Source organism: Bos grunniens, chromosome 28 (assembly GCF_055505025.1).
Source record: "Bos grunniens cultivar Pamir isolate PY7600 chromosome 28, Bosgru_T2T1.0, whole genome shotgun sequence".
Taxonomy (NCBI): Eukaryota; Metazoa; Chordata; class Mammalia; order Artiodactyla; family Bovidae; genus Bos; species Bos grunniens.
The window spans coordinates 42,468,802-42,492,346 of NC_141192.1; the positions used below are offsets into that span (position 1 = coordinate 42,468,802).

Here is a 23,545-nt window from a genome sequence, read left to right on the forward strand (position 1 = left end):
GACAGTCACCTACAGTTACCTACTCCTATTTCTAAATCCATCACTACTCGGTAAGTGTCAAGAGCCCAGGTACCGTCTTCTATGGATACTGCTGCATCCATACTGTCTGACCCTAACAGACTAGGCGCTCAGTATCTGGGGAATGAATACGTGACCCTAACAGACTAGGCGCTCAGTACCTGGGGAATGAATACGTGAAAGAACAAAGAGGGAAGCAGGCAGACAGAAAAGGAGAGGCGGTGTTTGTTTATTTAGTAACAGCTCTACTGAGATATAATTCACTCGTTAGATGTACAATTCAGTTGTTTTTAGTTATTTATTTCTGAATCAGCTGACTTTAAGAGTAACTTAGTTACAGGGGAAGATTCTGAATTAAAAATTCACAAAAGCTCAGTTTACTGTGACTTTATTGAGAAAAAAGTATTTCTCTTGTAAGAATACAAAGTATTATTTTAACCATTAACATTTAAATTAAAAAGATATAAATATGTCAAAGCCATGAACAAAGATCTTTTCTTCTGTGTGACTCATGAATTCATGTTCCTTCAGTTCCAGCGCTTACCTGAACCGTCCATAATGTATAATCTTCACTCGTTGCATACATTAGTTCCCGCAGCAACATTCCTTGTGTTTGTGTGAGTGTTTCCGTATGTGGTTTAGTTGTTTCGACATGGGTTAGCACTTCCCAATGCCATAACCGTCGCTTTCTTTTTTAGGAAGTATATCCAAAGCTTTGCTTCGTTTTACACAACAATAATGAGAAGACTGGTTTGTATTTTTACGTCTTCTATTTTACAGATGCAACCAGTCATGCCACAGACAGTAAAAAACAAAACTGTGGATAATAAAAACAGTATTTAGAGTGGCACATTCCGCAAAAAATCAAATCAACAAATACTTATTAGGGCAGGCTCTGTACTACAGGAGACACCGTTACCTCAGGCCTGGTCTGTCCAGGCACCAAACCAGGTTGAGGGAGGTAGACATAAACACACAGCATTTTAATGTAAAGTGTAAACAAGTATAAAACATGAGATAAACTAAAAAGGAAAATGGCTTTCAAACGGCTGCTCAAGACAGGGAACCTTCTCCTCACAGAAATTATACTGGATAGCTCAAAAGGCAGAAGCACAAAAAAAGTGGGGGCAAGGCCTCAGCACTGGGTCAGTCTCAGGAGCTCTGGGAATGTGACTGGGCGGGGCCCTAGGAGCTCACTGGAAGGAGCAGGCGTGACAGACTCAAAGTTTTGGACAGTCTTCATTCCTCAGAGAGGCAGAGGTGACTGAATCTGGTCAGTGGAGAGGAGTGTGATCTATCTGGCGATGAGGAAAGGGTAGTGGAGAAACCTGCCCGCAGAGGAGGAATGAGCACTAACACTCACAGAAAACTGAAAGCAGTTGCTCAGGAAGGGACCGAAACTCTGGCCAACAGTAAGAAGGGGTGGAGAATCCAGAGAGGCGCCAGAAGTGGTGCTCTGTGAAGATGGACTGAAGGTCGGTAAGGAGGTTGTTACAAACTTTGAAACAGGAGATGATGAGGGTTGAGCTGGGGGCTGAGTGACAAGATGAAAAGCTCACAGGGGACTTCCCTGGTGGCGCAGTGGATAAGAATCTGTCTACCAACACAGAGGACACAGGTTCGATCCCTAGTCCAGGAAGATTCCACTTGCTACGGGGCAACTGAGCCCGTGTGCCACTACTTCTGAGCCCGACTGCTACAACTACTGAAGCCCATGCACCTAGATAGAGCCTGTGCTCTCAACAAGAGAAGCCGCTGCAGTGAGCGGCTCAAGCACTGCAACCATGAGAAGGTCCTCCTCATTAGAGAAATGCAATTAGAGAAAGCTGTATGCACTGCAGAAGACCCAGGGCAACCAAAAATAAATAAATATTAAAAAAAAAAAACAAAACTAAGAACAACAAGAAAGGCTATCAGGAAGATTCTGTTTTGGTGAGGGCTGGGGATACTGAGTTCAATTTTAGAGGTAATAGCGAGGCTGTCCTGGAATTATCTTGAAGGCAGTGGAAGGGCATGAGTGACCTGGCAGGGGGCGGGTACTGGAGGTATCGGGTCTGGAAAGATCTGGAAGCAACCTGCCCTAGATGGGTTAAGCCATGTTGCTGCCAAAGCCAAGTGTCTGCAAGGCAGGAGAGAAAAGTGGAGGGCTGAGGCAAGACATGGGAGACAGACAGGGGTAGGGAAAAGGAAGGTCGGATGCCAGGAGGGGCGCAGGCGGCCTATCTGGGAAGGCAGCAGCTTCTGGAGCAGAGCAGTGAGCAGGGCCCTGGCAGAGCTGGGGGCTTGCTGCTTTCTGTTATCAGAGCACTGACTCGGGAAACTGGGGAGAAAGTGTGTTTTACAAAGAGGAGAGGCAGTGGAGAAATAGGCTCAGAGCAGCCTGTCTAAAGTAAAGAGCTGCACACGTCTGCTGGCAGAGGGGAAGGAGTCACTGCGGAGGAGAGAGGGTGAAGAAGGAGCAGTGTCTCTGAGGACCCGGAGAGAAAGCAGGTGAGCTGAGCGTGGAGGGCAGGAGGGCTGCTGAGGAGAGGCAGAGAAGGCTCAGAGCTGCGCCTGTGGGGTGAGGGGGGTGCCCGAGAGCTGCTTCAGCTTACCCTGCCTGCTCCCTCCCTTCCTCACCACCTGCCACTCCTTTATGTCTACCCGATCAGCCACCCCAACACAGACTGTGGGGGGCTGGCGGTGGTCCAGAGGCTGACAGTGACCAGAGGCAGGAGGATACCTTCAGGCTGTACTCAGCCCTGGAGAGGAAGACAAGCTGAGCATAGTGCCGGAACAGGAGGGACGGAAGGAAGAAAGAGGACAGATGACCAAGCAAGTGCTGAAGGGAAAAGGAAACTCGGGAAGTCTGTGGTAAGTTTCCATTCTCAGCAAAGTGAGAGCAGACACGAGGGTAAGTAAGGCGGGGAAGACTTCAGAACAACTGCTCCAAGGCCACTGTGTGTGTGGTGGGGGCGGGGGGAGGGAAAGGGGTCCGTAGAGGTGACCTCAAGACAGAGGAGCACACCCAGCCGCGCTCTGTGTAGACGCAGGGGCGACCTGCCAAGCTTAGCAGAGAAAAGAGCTGATGGACTCACCCCAAGAGCTCTAACGAGGACGCTGATAGAAGGGCAGGGAACCGGCTGTTTCAAGGGACTAATGGAGGATGATGCAAGCTGCCTATAGGTTCCAGGCACAGTTAAGAGAGAGGCAAATGGGACAAAGGTAAAGGAAAGTAAGAGGTTTGGGGAGAGAGGTAAAAAAGGCAGCAGAAGGCAGGGGTGGTGGGAGGGAGGGAGCAGAATGGTTGGAAAGGGTGGGAGACAGCTGTCAGCGGGACAGACTTCAGCGTCTGACGTTTTGGTGGGAGTGAGCTGGAAGGGAGGTGTTAAGAGAGCTGTGAGAACAGGGACCCGGAAACAAAAACATAGCTGCTGATGTCACTCAGGGTGACAACAGAATTAGAGTGCAGAACCCTAGCGTCCCCCAGGGAGACAGAGGTGACCTCGAGGTACCCAGGTGCTGGGGTGGGGAGGGGGGTTATGTGTTCTGCAATGACATCCGTCTAGTTTGAGAAGGACACCTGTCTGGCTGCAAGAACACTGAGAGATGCTCTGTACCTCTTCAAAAGTCTTGAGATTTATAGATGGCACAGTCACTTCCGACAGCCCATTCCATCCTCTGGAAGAAATAGACCATGGTGCTCTCCACCAGTAAGCCACTCAAGATGGCCAGGAAGGCGAGCTTGCGGTTGATGTTTAGGGTCACTGAAAAAGAAAAGGCAACTGATAAGTTCTTAAGAGTTTAAATGAAATTGGCATGTAAATTGTGTGGCAGTGTGAATGGAATGGTTTCGTAAAACTGTTTCTTAGAAAATCTCTATTTGTTCTTATTAATCTATATTGTTACCTTTCCATCTGCAAAGCTTTTGGGAGAACCAAAGCATCTGCTGATAACAAAAACACCAAGCTTCTCCTGCTCTCATCAAGACAGAGTCGCATGAATATTAAACAGGAAACTAAAAGCTAGATTTTAAGGTTATAAAGAGAATAGCAGGAAAAAAATGGATACTCTTAGTTTTATAGTTTACAAGATGCTAAGCATTATAAGAAATATCATATTAATATACTCATTTACAATAGCACTTCTCACAATGTATGGGATAAAAGATGACACGCAGGGCTGCTTTACCCTTCCTCAGTGTAGTAAGAATTCTCCTGAGTTGTGAGGCAGATACCTGGCATTCTAGCCTGGCTTGACAACTGCCTGGCCATGTAACTTTGGACAAGTCACTAAGAGCTCATTCATAAAGTAGAGGTAATAATAGTTGCCCTACTGACTCGGAGAAGGCAATGGCACCCCACTCCAGTACTCTTGCCTGGAGAATCCCATGGATGGAGGAGCCTGGTAGGCTGCAGTCCATGGGGTCGCTAGGAGTCGGACATGACTTCACTTTCACTTTCACTTCACTTTCATGCATTGGAGAAGGAAATGGCAACCCACTCCAGTGTTCTTGCCTGGAGAATCCCAGGGACGGGGGAGCCTGGTGCGCTGCCGTCTATGGGGTCGCACAGAGTCAGACACGACTGAAGCGACTTAGCAGCAGCAGCACTGACTCCACGGGACTTGCCTGAACTTGCCAATGCACGAGACACAGGTGCGATCCCTTGATCAAGCAGATCCCTGGAGAAGGAAATGGCAACCCACTCCAGTATTCTTGCCTGGGAAATCCCAAGGACAGAGGAGCCTGGTGGGCTACAGTCCATGGGGTTGCAAGAGCTGGATATGACTGAGTGACTGAACAACAACAATAGCTGACCCCACAGGATGGATGCAATGCATAAGGGAGCATTCTGAAAACTAAAAAGTACCATGTGATTAAACTGAACTAATTCTGAATATGTGCCATGGATAAGGTACTATGAAAATGTTAGGCATTGTTATTATTCTACAAAGAGTTCCAGTGTTTAATAGGTTATATAAAAACTGTACTCTAGAAACAAGGCTTTATAGATTGTATATGGGTTGAAAGCTGAGAAAAAAGAGTAAGATGTAAACATACCTCTGATTGCCTGAAAGTTTGACGTAAGGACAAACACTTTAATGAGTCTGAGGCACAGGGGTGTGTAATCATGTTCCCAAATCACAGCTGGGATCAGCAAGAGTTTTCCGTAGCTAGATAACAATAATGCCTTCAGCAGCAAAGTGAAGTTGAGTTTTTCTTTAGCTCTTATGGGTCGTTCTACCCACAGGAAAGCAAAAATGCCAATAAAATAGGCAGTCTGTTCTAAGGAAGAAATGGAAAATAAAGATACAAATGTCTCGATCCAAACCAGAGCCCCCTAAAAACAAATAAACCACAATTCCAAAATACAGCCTATCAGCTGATGACAAAAGAAATGTTTATCAAGATCAAATTTTATGGACTTCCCTGGCGGTACAGTGGATAAAAATCCACCTGCCAAGGCAGGGGACATGGCTTCGATCCCTTGTCTGAGAAGATCCCACCTACCATGGATCAGCTAAGCCTGTGTGTGATGACCACTGAGGCTGTTCACCTAGAGTTTGTGCCCCACAACATGACAAGCCACAGCAGTAGGAAGCCCACGTGCAGCAACAAAGGGCGGCCCTCGCTTGCCGCAGCTAGAGACAGCCCGACAAGTACAGCAACGGAGACCCAGTGCAACCAAATAATAACTACTACTATTAATAATAATGGCTTCCCCGGTGGCTTACTGGTAAAGAATCTGCCTGCCAATGCAGCAGACATGGGTCTGATCCCTGGTCCAGGAAGATCCCGCATGCCACGGAGCAACTAAGGCCAGGTGCCACAACTACTGAGCCCACATGCTGCAACTGCTGAAGCCCTTGTGCCCTAGAGCACATGCGCAGGAACAAGAGCAGCCACTGCAACGAGAAGCCCACACTGCAACCAGAGAGCAGACCCCGGTCACTGCAACTAGAGAAAAGCCTGCGCAGCAGTGAGGGCCCAGCACAGCCAAAAATTAATTAATTAAATTTTAAAGAACCAGTCATTAAAAAAATTAATAATAAAAAAATAAAATTTTCTTTCTTTCTCGTTATTATTTTTTAAATAACCCCTGTCTTTTGTGTCAAATCCTGCTGGTATCAATTCCGACACATTTTGATAATTCTTTCATGAAGTATTTCGCTCTCTGGAGAAAAAGTAATTCTGGAAGAATTGTAACCATCAACTTTCCAAAGTTCCTTTTAGGAAATCAGGTTGTTTAAGCATTTTTACTCCTAGAGATCTCCACAGAGAAAACAGAGAGGAGAATGGAAGCTTTTAAATCTGGAAGATGGGACATAGCCTAGGAATTACATATGAAGATGTTTTTTGTTGTTGATTCACCTACTCTTTATGGAGTGCCTCTTAGCCATAAGACCTTGAATGGTCTGTTACCTAAATTAAAAACATTCCGTATTCATCTTAACAAACTTTTTGAGTGTTAATTCCATATCCTTCCAGAAAGCATGAAGAGACAGAGTCCAGACTAGAAGAAGCAATAGTTCCCCTGGTATCCCACAGTCAGAACAGAGTGCAATCTGTTCTGTTCCCAATTAGGAATTTAACAATATCTTTTAACTGCTTTATTTTATTAAGATTGTTATTAATAAGATTGTTAGTGCTCTGACTACCCAGCTGCATACATTTTGATTGGTCTGTCCCTAATTCTATTTTCTCCTATGCTGTTGTTCAGTCGCTCAGTCATCTCCGATTCTTTGCAACTCCATGGACTGCAGCACACCAGGCTTCCCTGTCCTTCACCATCTTCCGGAACTTGCTCAAACTCATGTCCATTGAGTTGGTGATGCCATCTAACCATCTCATCCTCTGTTGTCCCCTTCTCCTCCTGCCTTCAGTCTTTCCCAGCATCAGGGTCTTTTCCAGAATCAACTCTTCGCACCAGGTGTCCAAAGTATTGGAGCTTCAGCTTCAGCATCAGTCCCTCCAATGAATATTCAGGATTGATTTCCTTTAGGACTGACTGGTTTGATCTCCTTGCAGTCCAAGAGACTCTCAAAAGTTTTCTCCAACACTACAGTTCAAAAGTATCAAACTGGACAAAACATGGTCCACTGGAAAAGGAAATGGTGAGCCACTTCAGCATTCTTGCCTTGAGAACCCCATGAACATATTATGAAAAGGCAAGAAGATTTTCTCCTATAAGCTGTGTTATTTAGGTTTCTACAGGATCACGTTTTTTTTTTTTTTTTTCTGGAACACGTGTATTACATAGTAGGAGAAATAACTGTATTCCTTCTAAAATGTTCTATAACTGAATCTAGCCAAAATAAAGAGGTTCCAAATATAGGTGATTAGGAGCCATAGTCCGTAATTAGGATTCATATGGGTCAATGCTATTATTGGGCTTTCCTGGTGGCTCAAACAGTAAAAAATCTGCCTGCAATGCAAGAGACTTGGGTCTTGATCCCTGAGTCGGGAAGATCCTCTGGAGAAGGGAATGGCAACCCACTCCAGCATTCCTGCCTGAAGAATTCCATGGACAGAGGAGCCTGTCAGGCTATACGGTCTCTGGGGGTGCAAAGAGTCAGACACGACTGACTGACTTTCATCCATACACACACATTCTATTATTGTCCTGAAGATAGATGTTTCCAGTCATTAAGTGAAATGTTTTTAGAGGTTTTACTGTTTGTTTTTTCATAGTAATATGTGATGGATATGTCAACAAGAATCGAAATAAGTGTGTTCAGTTCAGTTCAGTCACTCAGTCCTGTCCAACTCTTTGCAACCCCATGGACTGCAGCACGCAAGGCTATCCTGTCCATCACCAACTCCCGGAGTCCACCCAAACCCATGTCCATTGAGTTGGTGATGCCATCCAACCATTTCATCCTCAGTCGTCCCCTTCTCCTCCTGCCTTCAATCTTTCCCAGCATCAGGGTCTTTTCAAGTGAATCAGTTTTTTTGCATCAGGTGGCCAAAGTGTTGGAGTTTCAGCTTCAGCATCAGTCCTTCCAATGAATATTCAGGACTGATTTCCTTTAGGATAGTCTGGTTGGATCTCCTTGCAGTCCAAGGGCCTCTCAAGGGTCTTCTCCAACACCACAGTTCAGAAAAATCAATTCTTCAGCGCTCAGCTTTCTTTAGAGTCCAACTCTCACATCCATACATGACTACTGGAAAAACCAGAGTCTTGACGAGATGGACCTTTGTTGACAAAGTAATGTCTCTGCTTTTTAATACGCTGTCTGCTACTGCTAAGTCACTTCAGTCGGGCGACCCCGTAGACAGCGGCCCACCAGGCTCCCCCGTCCCTGGGATTCTCCAGGCAAGAACACTGGAGTGGGTTGTCATTTCCTTCTCCAATGCATGAAAGTGAAAAGTGAAAGTGAAGTCGCTCAGTTGACACAGAAGTCTTCAAATTTTTAAACTGGCTGATGCTTTACAGACTCATTTATAAATTGATGATGGTTGCAGCGTGTCTCTTCAGTGTTTCTGCTCTTCTTGGGTTTGAGTTTTGCTACCCTTTATAGATCTAGCATTAGATCTTTCTCCCCCTTTAATGTTTTCTATTTTGCAAGCCAAAATTATTTCATTTCAAACACCTGTAAATCTTCTTGCAAGTCATTAATTTAAAAAAACATTAAATAATTAAGTGTCTAACAATTTATCTTGATGGTCTGCCATGGAGCAGCCCACTCTCTCTGTTTAGCCCTTTCTGCTCCATTTTCCATTTTCCACCCACATTCTTCCAGAAGTTGCCATTTATCAAAAATTATTACCTAGAAATCCGTCAGCCTATGTTTGATCCATACGTTTATATTTTGAAAGAATATAAATGATTTTGAAGTTGAAAAATTGAAGCTGAAAAATTGATGCGTTTGAACTGTGGTTCTGGACAAGACTCTTGAGAGTCCCTTGGACAGCAAGGAGATCAAACCAGTCAGTCCTAAAGGAAATCAACCCTGAAATTTCATTGAAAGGACTGATGCTGAAGTTCCAATACTTTGGTCACTTGATGCAAAGAGCCAACTCATTGGAAAGACCCTGATGCTGGGAAAGATTGAAGGCAAAGGAGAGGATGACAACAGAGGATGAGATGGTTGGATGGCATCACCAACTCAATGGACATGAATTTGCACAAAATCCGGGAAATAGTTAAGGACAGGGAAGCCTGGTGTGCTGCAGTCCGTGGGGTCGCAAAGAGTTGGACTTGACTGAGTGACTGAACAACAGCAACAAAGCAGAACAATACCAGAGCTCAAACAAGGATGAGAGACATCTGAATTCCAATCAGCAGAAGCGGGGCATGCAGTAATAGGTTAAAACTACAGCGTCTGCCTGTAATGCGGGAGACTGGGGTTCAATCCCTGGGTTGAAAAGATCTGTAGAAGGAAATGGCAACCCACTCCAGTGGTCCTGCCTGGAGAGTCCCAGGGACGGAGGAGCCTGGTAGGCTACAGTCCATGGGGTCGCAAAGAGTAGGACACGACTGAGCGACTTCACTTCACTTCTGGGTCAATTAGGATCCATAATTAGGATTGCAACTCGGTGGGACCTTCCTGATTGTTTGCTTCCTGATTGTTTGCTCAGTTGGTAAAGAATCCACCTGCAATGTGGGAGACCTGGATTCCATCCCTGGGTTGGGAGATCCTCTGAAGAAGGGAAAGGCTACCCACTCCAATATTCTGGCCTGGAGAATTTCAAGGACTGTATGGGATCACAAAGAGCTGGACATGACTGAGAGACTTTCACTTTCAGGATCCATAAACGTAATTTAGGATGGTTAGCCCCCATGGAATTTGATATAGTCTTCAGGGGAAACACACCATCTCCCTTCAAAATGACTTAAGGGCTCGTCCACTGCAAGGATCTGTTCAAATAGGCAGATTATATATCCTGGGTTTTTAACTGATAATAATGAAAATAATCAAAATACACAACTTCCTCACAAGAACCATCTAATAACAATGGTGGGTGGTCTCCTGTCACTGGAGACACAGTCTTGCAGGAATCAAAAGAAAAGGGTTTCCTGCACTGGAGGGAACGGCAGACTGCATCACGCCTTTCTAGCTTAGAACTTGGGAGACTGAGGAAGCTGCCCCCGCCCTTGGGCTGCACACAGTCTTTCACAGGCAGGTATTAGAGAGCCCTAGCCCTTAGAGCTTTCACACATCAGATGGGTTCAGAAGGAGCAGCGGTGGAGAAAGAACTGCAGTGGGGAAAACAAGAGACGGGGCACCGGGAGACCTTCCCCGGCTCTGCACTGACGCTAACCTGCTGGGGGAACTTCAGGGAGACCACTGGCCCTTCCTGTTTTTGTACTTTGACAACTGCAGATAGGGAAGGCAACCCAACCCACCTACCAAAGAGGATGGTTGTGAAAACTGAGTTGATGATACTGTAGAAACAGTTTTTAAGTTATAAAATGCTAGATTTGTGTAAGACATTCTTTATAAGCTGTTTTAGGGATCTGCAACCTAACTAGGGATTAGATTAAGACACATATAAATGTAATAGGAGAAAAAATTTCTGTTCAAGTGTCAAAACAGCCACTATAGAGTACGTGCTACAGAAATTCCAAACTATTTGAAAACAAGCTTGGTTAGTTTGTTGTTTTGTTTTGCTTTTTAATTACAGACATAAAGCAGCTCATCTATAGCAATTCTAAGAGGCTTTGCTTTAAAGCTTAAAATTATATTAGGTTATAGCTCTTGGTTTAGGTGATTTGTTCAAGGAAGTTTTTAATATTATGATGTACATTTGGGAATTCTCAGCAGATAGATGAATTTTAAAGCCACTGGGACTGGATGAGAGGGCCAAGGGAGTGAGGGCAGCCCGAGAACAAGGAACGAAGGACACAGAGTCCAGAAATACGACGCTGCAGTGGTGCGCAGGCGGCACTGTGGCGAAGAATCTGCTGATGCAAGAGGCCCCTGGAGAAGGGCACGGCAGCCCACTCCAGGATTCTTGCCTGGAGAATCCCATGGGCAGAGGAGCCTGGCGGGCTACAGTCCATAGGGTCACAAAGAGTCAGACATGATTGAAGCGACTTAGCATGCAGGCATGGAGACTTAATAGTACTAAAATAATATTTCAGTATAAGGAAAAAGGTTTTAGAAGTAGAAAGGCATAGAAACCAGTCAGTAATAACATAGTCACAGGAATGAATTCAACCCAATTCTGACCTAAGTCACAAATTTCAAATTCTGTAGAAAAGCAATTTCAGAACTCAAAGAATTCTGGGGAGTAGCCCTTTCCCTGCACATAGTATATGAGTAGGTAATTAGTATAGTAATTAGTAACTATTGTAATTAGTAATAATAGTAATTAGTACAATACACTGAATAATGTCTGGCAGTTATTAATCTGTTTTAATCAAGATGAGATTCAAGTAATCTTCAGATTAGATAATCATAACTTAAACTGAAGAATTGTACCTAAGATACTGTGTCTCAAAATACTTTATGAAACACGTGTATCTGATAAGCATAATTATTTCCATGACCTATGCGTGGTAACAAAAGTTAAAAAGCAGGTAATTTAGACAAACTCACCTAGCAGATTAGTGGCAGAGCTGAAATTTAGTCTCAAGTCCTCTAGCTAGCTCCTCTTACCAATGATTAAAACCATGCACCTTAATTTTAAAATCAAAATAGTTGGTCAAATAATAGTAGAAAGCATGGCTTCTTCCTACCTAGAGAAGCAATTGCAAACATTCTATAGAAATCCCACTCCTTAGCGTATCGGATAAAATCATCAGGATCAATGCTTCGGCTGGAATCTTGAAGTTGCCACCATCTCAGGTATGCTTCACAAAGCAGACAAAATACGCAGAGTTTTCCGTGCATCTGTCAAAAAGACATTGCCATTCAAGCAGGTAAAGAAACAACTACTTAATATTGACCAGCACAGACAGAGCTAACTTTTATCGGTTCTGAAGAATGTCCGATCTAGTAGCTTTTCAAATTCAGAAACTGCCCAGTTAAATGCAAATTGTATTCAGTATGTAACCACTAGGTTTTAATCAGCAATGTTCAGCAGAAGCATCACATGGAGAGATTTTTCAAAATACAAATGTCTAGGCCCCAGTCCTGATTCAGAATCTGCAGAAGGATACCCCAGGCAGCCTGAGTGTGTGAAACACTCAGGCAGAGGGTGAACGCTAATGTGCACCCCTCCTTAAGAATCACTGCTTTAAATAGCAGTTCACTTCATCCTTTGTTATATTCTCAACATTTGTCTGATACATAGAATCAAGCAAGAATTTATGTGACTCAGGATGGGTGGAAGCAGCAATAAACACATTTAATCTTAAGATTTCATGACACCTCATAAGAAACTATTAGTCTGAACATGAATTTTTAAAAAAATGCCTCTAGGTTGGATGAGTATAAACTAAAATAGTGAAAGACAGCAATTAAAGGTGGCAAATCAGTTGAAAGTTTTAGAGTCTGAAATTTTGGCAAAAACAGAAAATGCTAGGCAACAAAAACTGGCTTTTTTCTATACATTTCTCCTACTCGTTGAAATTTATCTGTGTAAAGTGGGGAAGAGAAAGTGTGTGTGCAAAGCTGATGTGGTCCAGGGATAAGCATGGGTGTGAGCTTCTAGGGCTGCCCCATGAGCACACTGCTTCTCCTGGCTGCACTTTGGCATCCACTAGGGAGATTCAGCAGAGAAGGCAATGGCGACCCACTCCAGTACTCTTGCCTGGAAAATCCCGTGGATGGAGGAGCCTGGAAAGCTGCAGTCCATGGGGTCGATAAGAGTCGGACACGACTGAGCAACTTCACTTTCACTTTTCACTTTCATGCATTGGAGAAGGAAATGGCAACCCACTCCAGTGTTCTTGCCTGGAGAATCCCAGGGACGGGGGAGCCTGGTGGGCTGCTGTCTCTAGGGTCGCACAGAGTCGGACACAACTAAAGTGACTTAGCAGAGCAGCAGGGAGATTCAAGGACTACTCATGCCTGGATCCCATTGCCAAAGATTCTGATTTAACTGGTTCTGGGTGAGGCCTCGGCTTGGAATAATTAACTGGTGCCCCCACCCACTCCCCCAGGTGTTTCTAATGTATAGGCAAGTCTGAGACTTCAATTATATTACAAAACAGCTTGGGTTATTTAACTTGGGGGAAGGAGGACAGGTGGAGAAGGCAATGGCACCCCACTCCAGTACTCTTGCCTGTAAAATCCCATGGACAGAGGAGCCTGGTGGGCTGCAGTCCATGGGGTCGATGAGGGTCGGACACGACTGAGCGACTTCACTTTCACTTTTCACTTTCATGCATTGGAGAAGGAAATGGGAACCCACTCCAGTGTTTTTGCCTGGAGAATCCCAGGGACGGCGAAGCCTGGTGGGCTGTCGTCTATGGGGTCATAGAGTCGGACACGACTGAAGTGACTTAGCAGCAGCAGCAAGGAGGACAGGGATAATAAATTGCACTGTTACTGTCCCTGTTAGCCCAAAATTAGGGTTGCCAGATTTGGCAAATAAAAATGCAGGACATCCAGTTAAATATGCACTTCAAATAAACAACAAATACTTTTTCATGTATGTATGTTCTGTGCAATATTTAGAACATATGCTAAAAAATTAGTTTATCTGACTTCCAAGTTTAATTAAGCGTCCTGTATTTTATCTGTCAATCCTAGCCAAACTATTAAGAGTATTCAAGTCAATTCATTAAATTGTACATTTGAAAAAAAAAAAAATTTCAACTGTATCTATTAGGACTTTTCTGATTTTTCATCTCATATATTCCCTCAACAGGCTTCTCTGGTGGCTCAGTGGTAAAGAATCCACCTGCAATGCAGGAGATGTGGGTTGGATGCCTGGGTCAGGAAGATGCCTGGAAAAGGAAATGGCAACCCACTCCAGTACTCTTGCCTGGGAAATGCCATGGGCAGAGGAGCCTGGTGGGCTACAGTCCGTGGGGTCACGAAGAGTCAGACACAACTTAGCAACTAAACCAATCAGCCATTCCCTTAATAGCAGAGTATACCGTGCAATGTTACATTTAAAAAATATTTTTCTTTTAGTGTTTGCTTAGTTTTAGGGATAATTCTCTCCCTACCAGGTTATATTTAATTTTATTCTGTTCAAAATTATTGACATCTGTTTCAAAAGGTAACCTACTAAAAAGGCAAGCCAGATGATGGTTTGTCAACTTCCTGCCAGTGACCGTATTCTTAAATACACACTAGACATTGCACACCTTTTTAAAAAGCAATGCCTGCTACTTCCAGAAATTTCCAGACATTGCCTATGAAAGACTCACTCTTGTTAGAATTTCTTTCTTTAAATAATGTTCTTTAATTCTGTTCAAAAGTATTATTATTTCAAAACGCAAAATCATCAAGCAAAATTAGAAAAAAAAATGATCACGACTTACGTTTATTTTGGTATTGAAAAGAATATGCCTGTAGGCCTGCGCTTTGCATAAAATAGCATTAATCAAGATGATTACAGGATCATACTCGATGTATTTGTCTACAGGTTTCTGGCAGGATTTCTGAAATAATGCAAGACAATATTAGAAAAAATATATTCATACATTCTTAAATCTTAGAGGATTTCAAAACAGCAGATTCTACTTTGGATCTGTATAGCAATAATGGCACCCCACTCCAGTACTCTTGCCTGGAAAATCCCATGGACGGAGCAGCCTGGCAGGCTGCAGTCCATGGGGTCGCTAAGAGTTGGACATGACTGAGCGATTTCACTTTCATTTTTCACTTTTATGCATTGGAGAAGGAAATGGCAGCCCACTCCAGTGTTCTTGCCTGGAGAATCACAGGGATGGCAGAACCTGGTGGGCTGCAGTCTATGGGGGTCGTACAGAGTCGGAAACGACTGAAGCAACTTAGCAGCAAGGTTGTAACAGCATTTATTTAAAGATGGCTTCCCAGGTGGCGCTAGTGGTAACAGAATCTGCCTACCAATACAGGAGACGTAAGAGACGCAGGTTCGATCCCTGGTTGGGGAAGATTCCCAAAGGAGAAGGAAATGGCGCCCCACTCCAGTATTCTTGCCTGGAAAATTCCACGGGTAGAGGAGCCTGGCAGGCTCCAGTCCATGGCGTCGCAAAGAGTCAGATACTACTGCGCAACCCAGCACGAGCATTTATTGAAACTTCCATTCAGATATAAAATGTTCATCTATACAAGCCTTGGTTTCAAATGAGTAAATATAATCTTCTAGGGTAAAAATATTAATCTTTTAACCTCATATTAAAAAGCTAAAAAAGATATTTGATTTAAAGACATTTCAGGCAGGAAAATATTTCAGAAAATGCTACTTTCAGTCTGTAGGAACTGTTATAAAATAAACAAGCTCAGAATGTACAGTAAGTTCATTGCCTGTTGACTAGATGGCTCCAACTCTGTGGCTCTTGAAATATGATTTTGAGAAAGGGGTTCAGAAAAGTAACCCTACACCCAGAACTTCTGAGAGCTACAGGCGGGCAGGAATCCTAGGGTGGCACCTACCAAAAAGAGCCTTTTTCTTTTTCTCCATTGAGAAAATGGCAAGAAAATGGTCTTTCTCTGCTACAGTAGACCCTGGAGACCGCTGGCTGTATGTAAGGAACTGGGTTGTGCTGCTGGTTCTGAGTTGCCCAAATTAAGGCCCTTGGGCCCTCAGTAATTCCTATTAAATGGCTTTTTTTTTTTTTTTTCCTTTTGGGCAGGTAATTACAATGTTATGAAACCCCAATGCCATTAGAACATACAAAATGCAAGTACAGGAACAAGCTCATTAGAATTGCAACATCTGAATCAGTATTAGCTACAAAGTTGCAGGGCTATTAGTCCCTGCATAAACTAATGGCTACAGTTAAAAAACAAACAATTTCGAAACTCTGAGAGGATAAAGTAGAAATACAAGAAATGATGGATATGCAAACATACTAGGAAGACCTTTTGATTACATCAAAGTGCTAGAAGAAAAATGGAGTGCCTTGAAGAACAGTAACCCTGCATTCCCAATGTCATAAAGAGTTAGATTCAATTCCAAGTTTCTCCATTTCACTCACGTCATTACAAGAAGTGTGTGTTTGTCTAGTCATCAGGTGAACCAATGAAGGGAGATGTGCTATTACCCTGAATTTGCTGCTACTGCTGCTAAGTCACTTCAGTTGTGTCCAACTCTGTGTGACCCCATGGATGGCAGCCCACCAGGCTCCCCCATCCCTGGGATCCTCCAGACAAGAACACTGGAGTGGGTTGCCATTTCCTTCTCCAATGCATGAAAGTGAAAAGTGAAAGTGAAGTCGCTCAGTCATGTCTGATTCTTAGCAACCCCATGGACTGCAGCCTACTAGACTCCTCCGTCCATGGGATTTTCCAGGCAAGAGTACTGGAGTGGGGTGCCATTGCCTTCTCTGTACCCTGAATTTAAATCCACCTAAATGAGTGCTGAAGAATTGATGCTTTTGAACTGTAGTGTTGGAGAAGACTCTTGAGAGTCCCTTGGACTGCAAGGAGATCCAACCAGTCCATCCTAAAGGAGATCAGCCCTGGGTGTTCTTTAGAAGGAATGATGCTAAAGCTGAAACTCCAGTACTTTGGCCACCTCATGCAAAGAGTTGACTCATTGGAAAAGACTGTGATGCTGGGAGGGATTGGGGGCAGGAGGAGAAGGGGACGACAGAGGATGAGATGGCTGGATGGTATCACTGACTCGATGGACATGAGTCTGAGTGAACTCTGGGAGATGGTGATGAACAGGGAAGCCTGGCGTGCTGCGATTCATGGGGTCGCAAAGAGTCGGACATGACTGAGTGACTGAACTGAACTGAACTGAATAGATCTGAGGTGTAACAGGTTAGGTTTTTTAGCTGAGCAAAGAGAAAGCCAGTGTCTAAACAGAAGCCACAGAATCAGAAATTATATATACACAACACAGCAGTTTTCTGGATCTTCTCCCTGTGCTACTCACGTGGAGAATACTTCCTGTCTTTATATAAATAAGAATGGAAGGCCAGAGATGCTACTTCATTTTAAGATGAAGAAACCAGAGACTGGTCAGGGATCTTCTCTCTGTCCTTTAAAAATTCTTTGAAAGCCATCTCCTGACAGCATGAAAAGTCTAAGATGGGATTTGGACATATTTCAGAAGGAGGGAGGCAGAAGCCAGCAGCAGGAGACGGGGCAGCATAGCTATTCCTTTTGCAATCACCTACCTGACAAATGTGTCTGGAATGACTACTACACTCAGAGCAACAGCCTCTCTTTACTTGGCCATTGCTATGGACCAGGCATATCCACAGTGCTGGATACCTACCCTGAGACATAAGCTCTAATCTCAAGGACCTTACAGTTTAGAAAGTGAAAGTGAAAGCCGCCCCGTCGACCAACTCTATGAGACTCCATGGACTACAGCCCACCAGGCTCCTCTGTCCATGGAATTCTCCAGGCAAGAACACTGAAGTAGGTCTCCATCTCCTTCTCTAGGGGATCTTCCTAACCTAGGGATTGAACCCAGGTCTCCCACACTGCAGGCAGATTCTTTACCCTTTGAGCTACCCAGGAAGCACTGCCCTGGTGGCTCAGACAGTTTAGAAGGGGAAGGGAAATAAACATGCTACTAAAAGTGCTACAATGGAATAAGCACAGGGTGACACAAACCGAACAGAAGAGGCGCTCCTGGTGTCACGTGACCTGCTATGTGCTGTGCTCAGCTTCCCTTCCTAGCGTGCTGCGGATTTTAGAAATACTGAGAGTTCATTAAAGTCTGCTGTTCCCTCCCTATCAGTTTAGGCTGAATTTTTCCCTTGTTCTGCCTCTATTATTTGCTTTTCATTTGAGTGCTTCCTTCACCTTGAATGTAATGAGTAAAACCACGCACACACACACACACAAACACACACACACCACAAATATAGTAAAGCAACCTGTGGCGAGATAGCTAAATTGAGTAAATAAGGTTTCTTATTTCTGGAAGAAAAGCTATGACCAACCTAGACAGCATATTAAAAAGCAGAGACATTACTTTGCCGACGATTGTCCATCTAGTCAAAGGTATGGTTTTTCCAGTAGTCGTGTATGGATGTCAGAGTTGGACTATAAAGAAAGCTTGAGCACTGAAAAATTGATGCTTTTGAACTGTGGTGTTGGAGAAGACTCCAAGGAGATCCAACCAATCCATCCTAAAGGAAATCAGTCCTGAATATTCATTGGAAGGACTAATAATGAAACTGAAACTCTGGTCCTTTGGCCATCTGATGTGAAGAACTGACTCATTGGAAAAGACCCTGATGCTGGGAAAGATTGAAGGCAGGAGGAAAAGGGGACGACAGAGGATGAGATGGTTGGATGGCATCACCGACTCAATGGACATGAGTTTGGGTAAACTCTGGGAGTTGGTGAAGGACAGGGAAGCCTGGTGTGCTGCAGTCCATGGGGTTGCAAAGAGTTGGACACGACTGAGTGATTGAAATGAACTGAATGATTCTGGCAAAACTGCTCCATTCTATATAATTTACTATTAATAGTCAAGTATCCTGAAAGAGAAGTTTGTCTTCCAAGAAATCCCTACAGGACAGGGACCATGAACACCCAGTAAACTCAAATACTGCTTCCACCAGCTCAGTCTTAACATGGATATGACTTAGTTTCTGCTGCTATGTTCTCTAATTCTACAATGCATCACATCTCTTTCAGAATATGAATTGGTCATTTTTTTTTTCATGAATATTCTTGCTGCTTCTTCCTTCCCATCATCTCCAGGACAATTCCCTTCCCCACTCATTCTCAAATCTCTTTAACTTCAACTCCACAATAAGCAAGCACATATCTGAAAAGTGAAACCCATGAAACTTTCCATTCCTGCGAGGGTAGTGCTGTCTTATTCATCTTTGCACCCAGCAACCAGGGATGAAAGCTGCCTCCTGTTGTCCCGAACAGAACTAAAACTTGGGACAATCTCAAAGGAGTCTTGTTTTGTTACCATAATGGATTTAACAAATATCTGAGCAGTTAAAATAGGTCAGGCTCTACAGGATATTAAAAGTACAATATCTTTAACATAACTATAATAAATTGTGAAATGCTGAAGTAGAGAGAGTGACTGAAAACAAGGGACATGCTTCCATTAGAAAAAAATGAAAGAAATAGAGATAGGCAAGCTGGAAGGAATGGCAAGAGAAAAGCAAGAAGAGCAAAGGGATGGGAGATTAGAATAAAAAATACTGTGAGGAGATCAAGTTGAGTATACTGCTGACTCCAAATACAGCAGAGAAGAGACCAAAGTACACATAAGTTACTGACTGTAACCACCTAGAAACTTGATATTTTTCCCACAACAAATAGCATTATGTCAGACTTCTCTGGCGGCAGAGTGGATGAGAATCTGCCTGTCAATGCAGGGGACACAGGTTCAATCCCTGGTCTGGGAAGATTCCACATGCTTCAGGGCAACTGAGCCTGCACACCCGAACTACTGAAGCCCAATCGCCCAAGAGCCTGTGCTCCACAAGAAGAGAAGCTGCCGCTATGAGAAGTCCACTCACTGTAATGAATTGCCCCCATTCACCGCAAATAAGCCCTCATGCAGCAATGAAGATCAAGCGTAGCCACAAGTAAGTAAAGAATAATAATTTTTTAAAAAATCTGTAGCTTCATCATATATAAAAAACAACATGATATCTAAAACTCTTTTACTTTTAATCACAGGACTTTTGGACAGCCTTTAAAAAATTAATTATTTTATGGTTTAATTTTCAGAGTCTGGCACCAAATGAATGATTTTTCTGAGTAATGGAATTATGCATATTACTAAGCATTAGTATAATATAAACAAGGTTAGTACAAACTCCATCTCATTATGGAATGATTGTGTACAATAATTCAAAATGTATAGTACCACCATTCAATATTCCAAATATTACTCTAAAATCTGTCTCCTGGGTGAGAAGGTGTAATGCTGGGAGTCTGGGGGTGAAGGGAAGTGGGTGATAGTATAGCTGTTGACCTAAATAGCTATCCAGTAATTATCTTTACATAAATAAAGGTATAGAGAAACCAGCGTCTGATGGTTTGAGAGGGATTTTGTTGTTGTTAGCCTAATGCCAGTAATTTTTAAAAATATAAATTATTTTATACTAATAATGATTGCTAACTAAAATGCATGGGCATTTACTAGCTTTTCTTTGGACAAACAATATTCATAGTTATGTGACTGTCATCTTTCAGATGGGCTATTTAATTGGACTAGCCCAAAATCATTAAGTTCAGACCACATATAACTTACTTTTCTCTCCCTCAGACCAGGATGGCTAAGGATATGATCATCTAAAAAGTTAGAAATGGTTCATTCATTCAACAAATACTTATTTAATAACCATGTATCAGACACTGTCCTGGGTGATCCAACCACATTAATGAATAAAATATACACAATCTCTGCCCTTATGTAGCTTACATTCTAGTGGAAGGAGACAGACAATAATAAGGTCAATTACAGACAATATTAGAAGACAATAGATACTATGGAGAAAGATAAAGCAGGGAAAGGTGATAAAAGTTTACCAGACTTGAAAGGGAGATCATCATTTTTAATAGGGTGGTTAGAGTAAGCCTCTGTGATAAGATATTTGAGAAAAGTCCTTGAGGAGGTGAGGGAATTAGCCATGCAGCACAAGAGAGAAGAGTGTTCCAGGCAGAGTGCAAAGTCTCTGGGCAAGGAACTCTCCTGGTTTACGAAATATGAGGCAGCCAATGGGAGTGCAGGACAAAAAAGGGGGCCTTAAACCAGTGCAAGGATTTTGGCCTTAACTCTCAGTGAGATGAAAGTCACTGGACGGTTTGATCAAAGGAATAACAGAATCTAACTCAATTTTAAAAGGATCAGTCTGGCTGCCGTGTCATGAGGTGCAAAGAGACATAGGGAGGCCACCTGGGAATTGTGACAATAACCCAGATGAGACACAGTGGCATGTGGACCACATTTGTAGCTGTAGAGGTGATGAGAAGTAGACGATTCTGAACGTAATTTGAAGATAGAGTTAACAGGACTTGCTGAGCAACTGAATAAGGAACGTGAAAGAGAAGTATCATGGGTGACTATATTTTTTGGCCTTAGGAATGAAAATGATAGAATTGCCATTAACTGTTTGAAAGTTTGAGATGATTGCTGCTCCTGCTGCTGCTAAGTCGCGTCAGTCGTGTCTGACTCTGTGCGACCCCATAGACGGCAGCCCACCAGGCTCCCCCATCCCTGGGATTCTCCAGGCAACAACACTGGAGTGGGTTGCCATTTCCTTCTCCAATGCATGAAAGTGAAAACTGAAAGTGAAGTCGCTCAGTTGAGTCCGACTCTTCGCGACCCCATGGACTGTAGCCTACCAGGCTCCTCCATCCATGGGATTTCCCAGGCAAGAGTACTGGAGTGGGGTGCCATTGCCTTCTCCTTGATTAGTTACGTCCAAATGGAGAAGTCAAGTATGTAGCTGGATATTTGAGTCTGGAGTTCAAGGGAGTTAAGGCTGAAGGTATAAATTTGGGAATTTTCTACATTTAGATGGTATCTACAGCCATGAGCAAGAATGAATTCTTCAAAGGAGAGTATATAGACAGAAACAAGAACCAACCATCAGGGTACTCCACGGTTAAGAGATAGGAAGGGAGGTGAGGCAGAATCAGAAAGGAGATTGAGAGAAAAAAGCCAGCAAGATTAAGAAGAAATCTAGAGATTATGGTGCCCTGGCAAGTGATCATAGCATTTATGGGGAGGAGGAAGCAAGGGGGGCACATGCTGCTGACAGTTAACTGGGAATGACTAGCAAAGTGGAAGTCAATGATGATCTTAACAAGGTCAGTTTCTAGTGGAGGGCAGGGGTGAGCCTGGAGTGGAGAAGAAAGCCTGTCTCAAGTAGATTCAAGAGAAAGTAGGAGAGGAAATAAAGAGAACAAGTGAAAACATCTTTTAAAGAATTTCTGCTGTCAAACGGAGAAGAAAGAACAGGAGCTAAAGAAGGAAGTGGGGTCAAGATTTTTTTTCTTTCTTTTTTTATGGAAGAAATGATAGTACTTATGTTAATGAAATGATCAGCAGAGAGCAGAAGAGTACTGTTATAGGGGTGTCCTGAAGTAAATGGAAGAGGGTGGTGCCTGAGTGGAGGCATTGGCCTTGGACATGTTTATGAATAGTTCATTCTTAGTAACAGAAGGGAAGATTGAGCAGATGCATTTCGAACACTAGTACTGGGTTTATGTGGTTGCATAGTTTGTGGAAGTTCTCTTAGGGAAGCAGGAGAGGATATATGTGAAACTTGAGGAGAGACAGGGTATTGTTCAAAGGAGTGGGAACATGAATGGACTAGTGAAGTGTTCCATGATGGACAGATGGTATCAAGGCATACCTGAGGTTAGTGGTCATGAATTTAAGGTGTTTTCTCCCCAGCAAAGCTCAGTAGCAAGGGTGTAGGGTCAGATCAGGGAATATGTGTCAATTTTGCCAAATGAGAGAAACAATTTCAAAGAAGAACAGGAAATTGAGAGTGCAGGCACAAGAATGATTATTAATATGATGGTTGACAAGAAACAGGTGCACCTTCACACTGTTGACTCCCTTGCAAATTACTCTTGCCATGTTTTTGAAATGAGAATTATTAAAGTCATCAGGAGATCAGAAAGGGGACAAAAATGTATTGACTGCCTATATTGTGACAGATTCTTCGCTAATGTCCCCAAAGAACCTCAAATTTTGTGGTTTTTTAAAACAAAGTTATTCTCTGTAAACAGACTATGGAACACCTCGAAAACAGTATTTTTACTTCCTCGTTTTTGGTTTTTATATCATCAACGTCCAGCATAGTGCTTCGTACATAATAGTGTATGTTCATGAAACCTGAAAAAATAATCTAGGAGAATTTACTGTAGGTTATGATGTGTTAAGACGGTAACATTTGTCTAATCAAAGGGAGAATAAGAATGAAATAGTTTTGACGGGAGCCCAAATGCCAGCCTAATCAGATCTTTACATTTCTCTGCACAACGCATGCATCCATCTCCGTCCGAGGATTTGTTCGCCCGGGTCAGCAAACACGAGCCGTATGGGAAAAGTGCTGTAGGCAGCACTTCCCTACCGCTACAGGTATTCATGCAAAGGTTCGACTGAGCCGGAACGGAAATGTCAAGCCTCGAACTGGAGTCTGTATTAGAGCACTCTGAAACTCGTTGATTTTTGATCGCCCTAAAAAGCTGGCAAAGATTTCACGGTCTCTCACGGTCCCCAAATCTCGCTGCGCCATTTTTTCCCGCAAGGACACCCCACACCTGACAACTCACACAGATTGTTATCTTCAACACGCCGTGGTTATAGTCTCGGTACAATTCCTTGGCCTCTTGGTTGCATTCGATGCACCTGTACTGGCAGGAAGCCGAGGCATCAGTATTCGAAGTCATTGTCACCTCATCCGTCTTCCCCTTTCCCTCTGTAACCCCTTCGGTGTTCCCTTTGCCAGGCCGAAGCCCATTCTGCCCACCAGTGCTCATTTCCACGCAACTGCCAGCCAGAACTTCCGATTCAGTGGCGGGGGAAGACGTCAGACGG

At 43.5% G+C, this 23,545-nt stretch overlaps 1 protein-coding gene across 2 annotated transcripts; it reads right to left on the bottom strand.

Annotated features, from left to right (window-relative positions):
- Positions 1-390: 390 nt before the first annotated feature.
- On the bottom strand, positions 391-23,523 carry ARV1 (ARV1 fatty acid homeostasis modulator). 2 transcript variants are annotated; one of them, XM_086381330.1, is made up of 6 exons: positions 23,281-23,523; positions 14,385-14,504; positions 11,685-11,838; positions 5,060-5,284; positions 3,618-3,764; positions 391-835 (listed from the first exon to the last, which is right to left on the bottom strand). In XM_086381330.1, the coding sequence occupies exons 1-5, from the start codon at positions 23,485-23,487 to the stop codon at positions 3,622-3,624; spliced, it is 849 nt and encodes a 282-aa protein (XP_086237456.1). In that variant the 5' UTR covers positions 23,488-23,523; the 3' UTR covers positions 391-835; positions 3,618-3,621. The 2 variants fall into 2 exon arrangements, with proteins under 2 accessions (XP_086237456.1, XP_086237457.1); XM_086381331.1 differs by lacking the exon at positions 5,060-5,284.
- Between the last annotated feature and the right edge of the window lie 22 nt (positions 23,524-23,545).